The sequence below is a fragment of the Quercus robur genome, chromosome 5 (genome assembly GCF_932294415.1).
Source record: "Quercus robur chromosome 5, dhQueRobu3.1, whole genome shotgun sequence".
Lineage (NCBI taxonomy): Eukaryota > Viridiplantae > Streptophyta > Magnoliopsida > Fagales > Fagaceae > Quercus > Quercus robur.
The window spans coordinates 14924287-14936583 of NC_065538.1; the positions used below are offsets into that span (position 1 = coordinate 14924287).

The 12297-nt window shown below is 31.6% G+C and overlaps 1 protein-coding gene across 1 annotated transcript; it reads left to right on the forward strand.

The window, feature by feature from the left end:
* The first annotated feature begins 200 nt into the window (after positions 1–200).
* LOC126727867 (uncharacterized) lies at positions 201–6247 on the forward strand. Its single transcript, XM_050433774.1, has 8 exons — positions 201–237; positions 361–446; positions 566–652; positions 2878–3087; positions 3229–3390; positions 4263–4307; positions 4449–4595; positions 5861–6247. Exons 1-8 carry the CDS (start codon positions 201–203, stop codon positions 6245–6247), a joined length of 1161 nt encoding a protein of 386 aa, XP_050289731.1.
* Positions 6248–12297: the final 6050 nt, after the last annotated feature.

Consider the following 12297-nt stretch of genomic DNA (forward strand, 5'->3'; position numbering starts at 1 on the left):
TCACCATTTATAGAAAAATTAAAATATGGCAATAAATGTATTACCTAATTAACATATTACAATTAATTAACTAATTAATATATAGCAATAAATATTTTATTATCTAATTAACTTATTACAATTAATTAGTGCATTGACATATATACAAATATCTGATATTGAAGGGAACGAATGCTACATATCATATATGTTTAGAATACATGGTTCATTTCAAGAAGTACGCAGTTCGACAAAATTGTAAAATATTTGTGTTATTAAAAAATAAGTGACTTTTGCGGCTTTGTTTCTCCATGGCTTACGTTAATAACAATAAACTCGAATGTTTATTGTTTTTCTTGTTTGCTTCATCTTATGTGTTAGGCGATACATTTGTTTGTGGAAGAAAGATTGAGAATATGAAAAATAATGTCTTAGTTAAGCGAAAAGGAACCATTAAAACCATTGAGGTTATAATGATTACTAAAAGCATTTTTCTTTTCCTTTTATTTTAATCAAAATGATATTATATATATATATATATATATATTGAAATGCCATGCTTGATGGTTTTTGTGAATTTATACAGGGTGAGGATGGTGATATAATTGATTGTGTTGATATTTATCAACAACCTGCTTTTGATCATCCACTTCTGAAAAATCACACCATACAGGTTTCTTTTTTTGATTATCAATTTAGTTGTTTTGTATCTTAATTCATTTTTGTACCTTATTATTGTTCATTTATTCATCTCCTACCATTCATAGTATTATATTTATTTTCGGGAGGGTCATTTTAATTTTCAAGTAATGGTCTACTTCTTCTCCAAAAAAAAATAAAAATTAAAAAATATTGGTCTTTTTTTCTTTTCTTTTTTTTTGAGGGGGAAACAAAATAATGGTCTTCTATTGAGGAAAAGAGAAGAATATAAAATTTATAGTTTTGGTAATGGCTTCTAGATTGAACCCAATTAATTATTCCAAGTACCCAAGTACCTGCTTTTGATCATCCACTTCTCAAAAATCACACTATACAGGTTTCTTTTTTTGATTTTCAATTTAGTTTTTTTGTATTTTAATTCATTTATGTACCTAATTATTGTTCATTTATTCATCTCCTACCATTCATAGTATTATAGTTATTTTCGGGAGGGTCATTTTAATTTTCAAGTAATGGTCTACTTCTTCTCCAAAAAAAATAAAATAAAATAAAATAATGGTCTTCTATTGAGGAAAAGAGAAGAATATAAAATTTATAGTTTTGGTAATGGTTTCTAGATTGAACCCAATTAATTATTCCAAGTACCCAAGTTGATTAATTAGTAAAATTACATGCAAATCATGAAGGCATAATTAAATCAACAAACTAAATTAGAGTGCAGTGGAAAATATGTTTGACTTGGTGATTTGATTAGGATAGAGAAAACCCTCAAAGACAAAACCCTACTAGGTGAATTCCAAGTCACTATTCTGAAAAATCCATTTATAAGAAAAAGTGGTTAAAAGTACAAAGAATCTTACCCTACAACCCAATTCCGAAGTACCTACCTATAATAGAACCAAATGAGCTATACTCTAGGCGCACAAACATCGCAACAATTCCAGTTATGTTTGTATCTCTATCACTTTAATGATGACTATAAAATATGTCTTCCATACGTTCTGGAACCCTAGTACATGAATCCCTAGGTACAGGGGCAGAGCTAGGGCAGGTTGAAGGGTTGGGGGGTTGGGGGGGGGGGGGGGGGGGGCAATTGCCATCCTTGGCCCACCTAAATTTTATTTACTTATATGTCATGAGTTTGCTACCTCCAATCATATGCCTACACCGACTAAATAACAGGAATATCAGGAAATAGAGCTTAAGCTTAATTACTGTTGTGTGAGTTTCAAGGTTTTTGTCCTTTTATCAATTTATTCGCTCCCCTCCATATTGCTGGCCCATCTTAATTTTTGTATCTTTATTATTATTTTTTTTTATTTTCATAATAGAGGATTTTATTAGGTAAACATGACAGGGTATTTTTTTTATATCCATTTATTTTCTTGTTTTGTTTCATGCATGGATTTGCTTTACGTATTTCTTTTTCATTTATAAAATAAACATTGGACTATTGTTTTTTATTTATTTATGGAAACTACATTAAATATGGAAGAAAAATAAAATCATTAATAATCTACCAATGTGTTTTAAAGCTCAAAATACACACACATATATATATATATAAGAACAATTAAGAAACACAAGTTTTAATTGGAAAGATTGAAAATAATATTATTATTGCCCGATAAAAATGATAAAAGAATCTCCACAAATTTCTAATGTAGTAATTTATTCTTCGCTAATAAAATTTGTGTAAACAATAAAATGTAAAGTTAATTATATAATAAATTTTAAAGCTTAATATTTTTTTCATGTTAAACTTTGAATTTTCAAGTGTATGTATGTTCATAATTTCGTTTTTAAAATATTACAATATCACATTCATATGAGTTGTACTTGAGTTTTCCAACTACTAAAATCTTTTATGAGAATTGTAAATGAAATTTTTAATTAAAAAATTATTCATGTGTAAATGAATCCCTAATAGAAAAATACAGTATTATACTAATGTTATTTTTTTGTGTTTATGCCCGTATGGATTGCTTATAAATTTTGCCCCTTCTAAACTTAAATTCTGACTCTGCCATTACCTAGGTAGTCAAGTAATCATGGGTTGAAAACATAATTTAACATGCAGTTTTCCTCTTATTTATTTATTCATTTATTATTATTTTTACATTACATATATTCCTAAAAAAAAATTAAAAATTTTTTATGAGGGTTTGATTATTAAAAAATAAAAAACCGAAAAATATATGTGTAGCCAAAACCAGTAATCTGAATTTGGTTAAACAGATGAAACCCAGCTCAATCCCTGGTGGTGTGAAAATGAATTCCTCTCAAGCAGAGCTGATTCAAGATTGGCATAAAAATGGACAATGCCCAAAAGGAACAATCCCCATAAGACGAGAACAACAAGATGAACACCCTCATGGTCGTGGTGTCAAATGGATACCACGTAGAACACAGCTTAATCAAAGCATTAATAATGACAATCATAATGAGGTATATTCATTAATTTATCAAATGAAATGATATTTTTACATATATAATAATGTCACACTGTATTTTTTTTTTTTTTTGTTTTAATTTCATTTATAAATAAAAATTTCTCTTGCTGACATATACGAATAATATTTTGAATAGTTTGCCACTGTTGATATTGAGGGTGGTACATTCTATGGAGGACGTGCAATATTAAACGTATGGAACCCTGTCGTTTACAGTAATGGAGACTTTAGTCTTGCTCAAATATGGGTTACAGCTGGCCCTGATAAAGAAGTAAACACTGTTGAAGCTGGATGGAAGGTAAGTTTCTAATGATAAAGTTTTCTTTACAATTATTAAATATTAATAAATTAAAATATATTAAATAAGAAGCATAATGAGTGAGTAAGGCCATGTTTGGATGCATATTTTTCATGACTCAATTTCCGTCACTCATCACTCATCACTTTAAAATATTACACCCATTTGGCACTATCACTCAATAGTTTTCATACTATTTGTGGGCCCCATACTTGTGTCTGAAAAAAAAAATAAAATAAAAAACCCAGATCACTTGAACCCAGTGAAAGAAGAAGAAGAAGAAAAAAGAACCCAGAAACTCGAACCCAGTGAAAGAAGAAGGGAAAAAAAAAAAAAAAAAAGCAAGAACACCGAAGACTGAACCCAAGAGAAGAAAGGAGAAAAAAAAAGAAAGCAAGAACACCCGAGACCAAACCCAGGAAAAAAAAATGGTAGATTGGTCAAAAGGTGCATCTGAGTTATGACTAGTGGGTCCTCATGTGTGTTTAATTACAAAAATGTCATTGAGTTATAAGTTATGGAAACTGAAAATAACTAAAATGCGTTTTCAGTTTCCATAACTCATCACTAAAAAATCAGAGAATTGAGTGATGGAAATAAAGTTATGAAAACAGAGTGATGGTGGTGCCAAACGGATTTTTCACTATGAGTCCCACTATTTTTGAGTTATGAGTTATGGAAACAGAAAATTGAGTTATGCAAACAGGCCATCCAAACACCTCCTAACTGTTCTCATCTGCTTCACAAGAACCCCACATAGCATGTGAAATTAAAAAGGAAATTTTAAAACAAAGAATATTGATATAAATTTTGAAAATTGAAATTTAAGGTAGATGTAATAAATTGATAAATATCTCATTTCATGGTTGCAGGTAGATTATCCTGACAGAAAAACAAGGTTGTTCATATTTTGGACTGTAAGTTAATTTACTTATTCCCTTCCAAAATATATTTAAATTTGCACTATAAATCAAGACAATTACATTTACCATTTACATAACTAAAATATTTGGTGCAAGTGTTTCTTGAACTAACTTATTCTTGTTCCTATAATTAAGGGAGATGGCTACAAAAGTAAGGGTTGCTACAATCTTGAATGTCCAGGTTTCGTGCAAATAAACCACAAATTTGCTCTTGGTTCTCCCATAAAACCTGTTTCTAGATACTCTGCGCAGCAATTCGAAATAGGGATAACCATATACAAGGTAACAGACATATTTATTTCCTTTAAAAATTATTCTAATCCATTAAAAAAATACCAAGACAACAATTACAAAAATAAATAGTTTATCATCAATGCCATGAACGGAAATGCTAATATAATATAATTGTCAGCCCTCTTTGATTTTTTTTTTTTCTTTTTTGAGATACAAAAGATAAAAATTCTACTCTAATCTAATCTAAATGTGCATATATGTGAAACTCCGTTCTAGAGTGACCATCACACTAAAGATGTGCGATGGTGCCCTTTTTTTTTTTTTTAATCTAAATATGAAATATGATAACTATGCTCATTATTAAAAGATATATTTATATGTGTTGATATTTATGCGAGATTACCTAATTAATTTAGGTTATTTTGTAGAACTCAAATTCCAATTTTACTACTTTCTAAAAAAAAAAAAATTCCAATTTTACTATTATGTCACTTTTTATCCTTGGTTCGACAACTAAGCATAAATAATAAACATAACATAAGAAGCATATAAAGCATATTACATGAGCAGTTCAAATTCACAAACAAGCACCGGTTGCATCTTAAAGCCACGATGGCTGAAATGGAAGTGCGCTAATGATTCCCAAAACATCAATTCACTCACAACTCTCAAGGATAGTGGTGATTGTGATTGGGGATGAACATGTCTCAAGGATTTGGCTATGGTGAGAAGAAAGAGTACAGAGATTTATTTATTTATTTTTTTTTTAATCCAATAAAAAGGAGAGAATTGATAGTGTTTTGCACTCACAACAAGGGGTATACTTCACTGAATTCTCAGATGGGATTTTTAGTGTTTAATAAGTTAGGAATGATTTTGTATATGAGATTAGATGTTCCATTATATGAAAAAGTGAAATGTTAGTGGATGCACTAAGGGAATGTTAGTGAACCATTTTAGAAAAATTTTTATAGAAAAAAAAAATTAATGTTTTGATAATTTTTTCTGTTTTCTATAGAAGTTGTGTCAAAAATTTTCAAAAATTGTTTGTTTATAATTGCCCTAAGGGTATCTGTTAACAGGACCTTTTAAAAAATATGGTGTACTAAGATTCTAATGGAGGGCTTTAATATGATATATTATTATCTTTCAGAAGAATATAGTCTTAGTAAAAACCTTTTTCATTCTCAGCCATTTTATAATTGCAATCATTGCCAAGCAAAACTGACATTGCCTAGGGTAGTTTTAGTAGTCGATAAAATTCTGTGTACATGTCTTGCTTGCTAAATTCTTGTACTTGTTATATACTTCAGAGGAAAAGGAATTGGTGGTTACATGTGCAAGATCAGATACTTGGATATTGGCCTGGCTCCATCTTCCATTATTTAGCGAGTACTGCAACCAGAATTGTTTGGGGTGGAGAGGTTTACAACACGAATCCGAATGGTCATCACACAAGGACTCAAATGGGGAGTGGCCATTTCGGAAATGAAGGCTATGGAAAAGCAAGTTATTTTCGAAATATTGAATATATGGATAACTACAGTGGCAAGTTCATATACGTGCAGGTTCGAAGTCTGCATGCATATGCAACAAGACCATTTTGCTATAATGTAGAAGTAGCAAATAATACAGTTGGAGGCTTTGGAACCCATTTCTATTTCGGGGGTCCTGGCTATTCAACACTATGTGCAGTATAGCAAATGGGGAAAAAATTGTTGTAATCAATAAAAGTTCACATATCAGAGAGATCTTAGAAAGGAAAACAAGTTTTGATTTACATAATTATCACTCATTGTTGCGTGTGTTCCAATTATAGTAGTTTCACTAATATCTTTGGAGGCACAATTTTTTAATTTTAATTTTTTTTTTTAAATGAATCAGTAACATTTATAATAAACCAATAAGAATACAAAATCATACAACATGTTAGGGTCATATATTATATGTAATTGGTTAATCCTTCAAAACAATGCACTTGTATCAAGAAGTATGTAGTCCAAACATATCAAGTGGTATTGTTAAAGACATGAAAGTTGATCCAAGAAATAAGTGAAAAAAAGCTGGTTCACTAAATCTTGACACTAGCTCGATACTAGCTACTATCGAGGATAATTGAAGAAGCTTGACACAAGTTCAATCTATCTAGAATTACGATTTTAGAATTCTCAGATCTAAAATTTAGCACATGATGACTTGAATGATTAGGGTTTCTCTCTCTACAACCCTAGTCATATATAAGACTTATTTTAAAAGTCATCAAGTACTAAAATAGAGGCCTAGAACTGCATTTGTACACCTTAGGGTTTTGTAACTAGGTACTTCCTGATCTGCATCATTTATGAAGTGAAGAACTTTGCATCCAACAACAATCAATCAAGTTGCTAGTCATTCACATACTAGGATCTATGCAAAGGAGTTAGTCATGGATTGACGATTTGTGCAAAGCAAAAAAGTCTGCTGCAAGATCAAGTTCAATTGGGTATTAAAGCGAATGTTCAACTGTAGGTTAGTATTTTGGGATAAACAAAGGTAGTGATAAGATTCCTCATACTTGTAACCACTTGATTATTGATTAGTGGATTCTTGGGAGTGATGACCTTAAATTCACCTAATAGGGTTTTTGCCTTACAAGAGGTTTTTCCCATTTGTCAACAAATCATCGATTTATTTATTTTCTACTACATATTAGTTATTTGGTGATTTGTTGATGCCTCCACGATTTGCATGTAATTTGATCTAATTAATCAACTTGGGTAATTGAATTAATTAACTATGGTCAATCTATTTTAACCCAACAAGTGATATCAAAGCGAGTACGCTCTGATTCGATTTTAATATTTGCTGTATGATCCATTGACACCTGTTGTTATGGATCATGAACAATTTTTGATTATGTCTCCTTATTTGATGATACTAACCATGCATTCTAGAAAGTACGCATGAGAGTTTTTTTGCAATACTTAGACGATAAAGTCTGACAAGCTATTGAAGTTTGATGGACCAAACCAACTGAACCACCGGTGTCATGGGATGATGACCATATCAAAGTTTCAAATTTCAACAGTTGAGCGTTGAATGCCTTGCTTAGTGCTGTGACTAACAAGGAGTTTAAGAAGATCTCATCCATTGAGCTCTAAGGAAGCATGGATAATCCTTTAAAACACTTATGAAGGTACCAAAGCTGTAAAAGATTCCAAGCTTCAAAGGCTTATCACGAGCTTTGAAGAAATAAGGATGGATGACGATGAGATGTTTGATGAATTATATACCAAGTTAAAGGTCATAGTGAATTATGCCTTCAACTTAGGTGAAAAAATTCCAGAACCTAAGATTGTAAGGAAAATCCTCAGATCACTTCTAGAGCGGTTCCTTGCTAAGATCACTACCATAGAAGAATCAAAGGACATTGACATCATTCCTTTAATAGAGCTAATAAGAAATTTGCAGACTTATGAATTAGATTTAGTGAGAATTGGCAAGGGAGTTAAAAGCAAGAACATGGCTTTAAAAATGAAGAATGGTGAAGGAGATGAGTCTTCTGAAGATGAGAACTCAAAGTTTAAATCTTACATCACTAGGAAATTCTAGAAGTTCATCAAGAATGTGAATGTCAAGGCAAGTGACAAGGTTCACAAACTATTTGAATTTCTCAATCTAAGTCTTAAGATAGACTCAAGAGAGAACCCAAAGAAGTTGGACAAAGCAGCAAAAATTTGGTTGGTCCAAAGTGTTATGGATGTCAAGGGTACGAACATATGAAGCAAGAATGTCCTACTTATCTTAAGTCAACTGACAAGAAAAAAGCCTTAGTTGCCACCTTGAGTGATACTGGACCAGAAGTAGATTTGGAGGATAGTGATCAAGAAGGAACATTCATGGCCATCACAGCAATTATTGATTCCCCCAAGGAATCTGAAGAACTGGTGGATGAGGAAGAAGAACTGATGGAGTCAAAATTTGAGAAGATGGATAAAAAAGGTGACATTTATACTGCTTACTCAAAGGTTTACAAGAATTCTAAGAAGCATGAAAAGCTCTATAGGCTAGCCACAAGGAAGCTGAGTGAAGTGGAGTTGAAGAACTCTCTACTAAAGTTGATGAAGCAAATCAAACCATAGGAGCACTAAGGTTTGAAAACAACTTCCTAGCAGAGAAAACCATGAAACTGGATGTAAAAGTGTTCCAAGTAAGGGCTCAACTGGAAAAAAACATCAAGTGCCAAGCTAGATGAAATGCTCAATTTCCAAAATGCAGCTTCTGACATAACTGGTCTCGAGTATGATAACTCTTTCGCCTCTTGTAGTACCTTTTCTAGTACTTTACATAACATCATTTTTGTTCCTCTTGCTTCAAATGCTAAATTTGAGATAAATGAGACTAAGATAGAAATAGTTAGTGAGGATAAATATGATAATGGCAAAATCCATTCTAGGAGAACCTCCCAAAATTCTTAAGAAAGAGACTAAGCAGAATAATCATCACTCCATTAATATGAAGTCTCAAGCGAAGAAACCACATTTCTCTCATCACTGTGGAGCATCGGGACACACTCGTCCAAATTGCTATAAGTGGCTTGCCACTCAACAAAGCAATAGTCTGTCATCATTTGGAAGCCAAAATCAATTCCAAAATTCCTTGTCTCCTCTTGGAGAACTTCTAAAAGCTATTCTTTTTCTATCTAATTTCAATGGGATTAATCCTCCTTATCCACCTAAGTAGAGATCTCAAAAAAAGAAAACTTCTCCTTTCTTCAAATCTCTAGTTTAGAAGGACAACAACTCTTCTAAGTGATTTTTTCACTTATCATCTAGCATCTCTTGTATGTTTTTGTTGTTTTGAGTTAGTTTAGTTTTATTGCTTTTTAATATGTTTGTTTGTTTGCTTTGTTTATTGTTTGAAATAAAAAAAAAATGGAGGAAAATTGCAAAATACAAAAACATTATGTATTTATGTATACTGGTACTGGTACTTGTAGCTTAGATGAGCCTTTTCATGCGCAACTAAGTAATGTGAGCTTTATGGCTCATTATGTGATTTGTATGAATTGGTTAATCTTTTATCATTCATAACCTTATCACTCTTTTTGATGGGAAGGACTAAAATATCCTAAGAGAAAGGCATAAATAACCATCTCACCAATAAAACTCGTTGTTAGGACATATGTGAATCATGTTAGGAACATATGTCAATATAAAATTGGCTAATCTTTTGACAAAACACACTTTACTTGTAATTGGGTAAATCTAGGATGTGTTTAATGCTTCAAGGAACAAGAGTTCAAGTCCAAGTGTTAAAGCCATGCAAATCTGTCCAAAAATCAAGTAAAGAAGTGCTAGATTTTAAAGCTCGAAAGCTAGCTCGACAAATAGCTCAACAAATAGCATCTATCGAGGTTTAAAAGGTAGCTTTTGCCTAATGCTCAACAGCTGCTCGATAGATAACCTATCTATCGAGATATAAGAAAATCAGTTTTTCAGATTTGGTTTGACTCCAATCTATGTATGCATGTTTGGGCTTTCTTTTCTCATAACCCTAAACATATATAAGGATTATTTTAAGGGCCATCATAGCTGATGCAAGTGAGTGCAACTTAATACAAAGGTTTTTCACAAGCATATTGTGACTAGAGACAGTTTTCCCTAGTTCATCTTTCTCTTCAAGAAGCTGCTACGTTTGTACGCCGTAGGGTTTTGTAACCAAGGAGCTTTGTGATCTTCATCATGTTGATGAATTGAAGAACTTTGCAACTAACATCCTTCTCAAGTTAGTGGTTAGTCACGTACTTGGATCCGTACATTAATTGGTTAGTCACATACTGGGAGCAGTGTACTGAAAGGAGAGATTGTCACTACAGAACAAGTCCAATTGGGTACTAGGATAAGGGTTCAACTGTAGGTAGATATAAGGTACTAGTATTCCTTTACTTGTAACCGCTTGTTGTGATAATAGTGGATTCTCGGGAGTGGTGACCTTAAAATCACCCGGTGGGGCTTTTACCTTGAAGGTTTTTCCATTCATAAACAAATCATTGTGTCAACTTTATTTTCCGCTGCATATTAACTTAGTTGGTGATTTGTTTGTGCTACCATGCGTATTGCATGTTAATCGAATTAATTAATTTACTTGGCTAGTTGGTTAATTCATCACAGAGGGTCAATACATCTTGGCCTATCACTTGTTAATCATAAAATATCTATGTGAAATTCATAAAAGTCGTGCTTGGTAAGGTGTAGGACTTGCATAGCAAGAAAAAGATGTTTGTCTAACATAAATGGGTATTTATTTTCTCTCTCTTATAAGCCCATGCGTGATATGCCTTTTTATACTTAAAAGAAAAATAAGCAAAGAACATGAAAAGCAAAAAAAATCAAAATGCTTTTACATATGGTTGCAAGCGTGTTTCTAGGAGATGTGGGAGCTATATAATGTATCTCAAAGGTGATGGTTGTAGACACCGCATTTTGTACCCTTTACGACTCGAGCCCCCGTTCCCCAATAATGCTCAAAGTCTAAGCATATTCTTTTTGCCTTTTCATGTTCTTTGCATATTTTTATTTTAAGCATGATAAAGTATATCATGCATGGCCATATAAGAGAGAAAAGAGATACCCATTAAATTTTTTAAACAAACATTCTTTTCTTGCTATGCACATGCTACACCTTACCAAGCATGGCTTTTATGAATTGCATACAAATGTTTATGATTGATGAGTTTTAGTGGTGAGATTATTATTTATTCCTTTCTCTTAAGCTCCACACATATAGGCTCATAATAGTGGTGGAATAAGCCATTAGGCTCAAAAGCCCTGTTTTGGTATAACTCTAGAGCTGACTTGTCATGGTGGTTATTGCAAGTGATCTATATATATAGGGTTGAGTTCAAGTTACAACCTGGTGTAAATTTAAGAAATGTTACACCACCCAATAACTTGTTATAAAATTCATATTTTGAAAATTTCATCATTGAATTACATGTTCTATATGTTCTTAACAATCATGCGAACTTTCATGTCAATTGGATGCTATTTACCATTTGATCCATAAACTCATCTTTTATTCATTATTTTAAACTACAAAAACTTGAATTAAAAAAATTGATTGATGACATGGCTATTAATTTTTTATTACCTTGAAATTTTGCAAGTATGGAGAATATATGAATATAATACAATCTAATGGTAGATTTATCAAAATTTACATCCAATTAAAAATATTGAGTGGTGTAACATTGCTTAAAGTTACACCAAGTGTAAATATATATATAGATACACCATTATGCAAAAAAGGCACCATCATTGTCCCTTTATATCATTATTTACTCTCCATTTGTTTCAAGATTAACAGTTTCACATTTTCTATACTTGATAGCAACCTTAAAATGAGTTGGAAAACTATTTTTTTAACTTCCCTTATTTAGCTTGGTGTGAAATAGAGTTGTTTTCTAGAAAATTTTGGTGAAAAATAATGCTATCTCAAGCCAAATTAAATAAGGGAAGTTAGAAGATAGTTTTCCTAATACTAATGAAAAAAGAAAAAAAATGTAAAAAACTATCTCTACATAAAAATTTTCAATTGAAAGAAATTGAGTATTAGTTTTTGTTCTATGGCTTGATTACACAGTAGAGGATATGCCTCCTCATCTCAATACATAGTTTTAAATAGTCTCATTATCATACAAAATACTTCTAGTAGTCAAAGAGAACATCTCTTGCCAAGAGTCATGTAATTTAATTAGTACCTACTTATA

What these genes read in the sequence shown, in the direction of transcription:
- LOC126727867 (XM_050433774.1), top strand. Translation starts at nt 201, where the DNA reads ATGGTTCATTTCAAGAAGTACGCAGTTCGACAAAATT. An exon ending in GGTTGTTCATATTTTGGACT is followed by an intron (nt 4,308 to 4,448) that starts GTAAGTTAATTT and finishes CCTATAATTAAG; the next exon opens with GGAGATGGCTACAAAAGTAA. An exon ending in TAGGGATAACCATATACAAG is followed by an intron (nt 4,596 to 5,860) that starts GTAACAGACATA and finishes TATATACTTCAG; the next exon opens with AGGAAAAGGAATTGGTGGTT.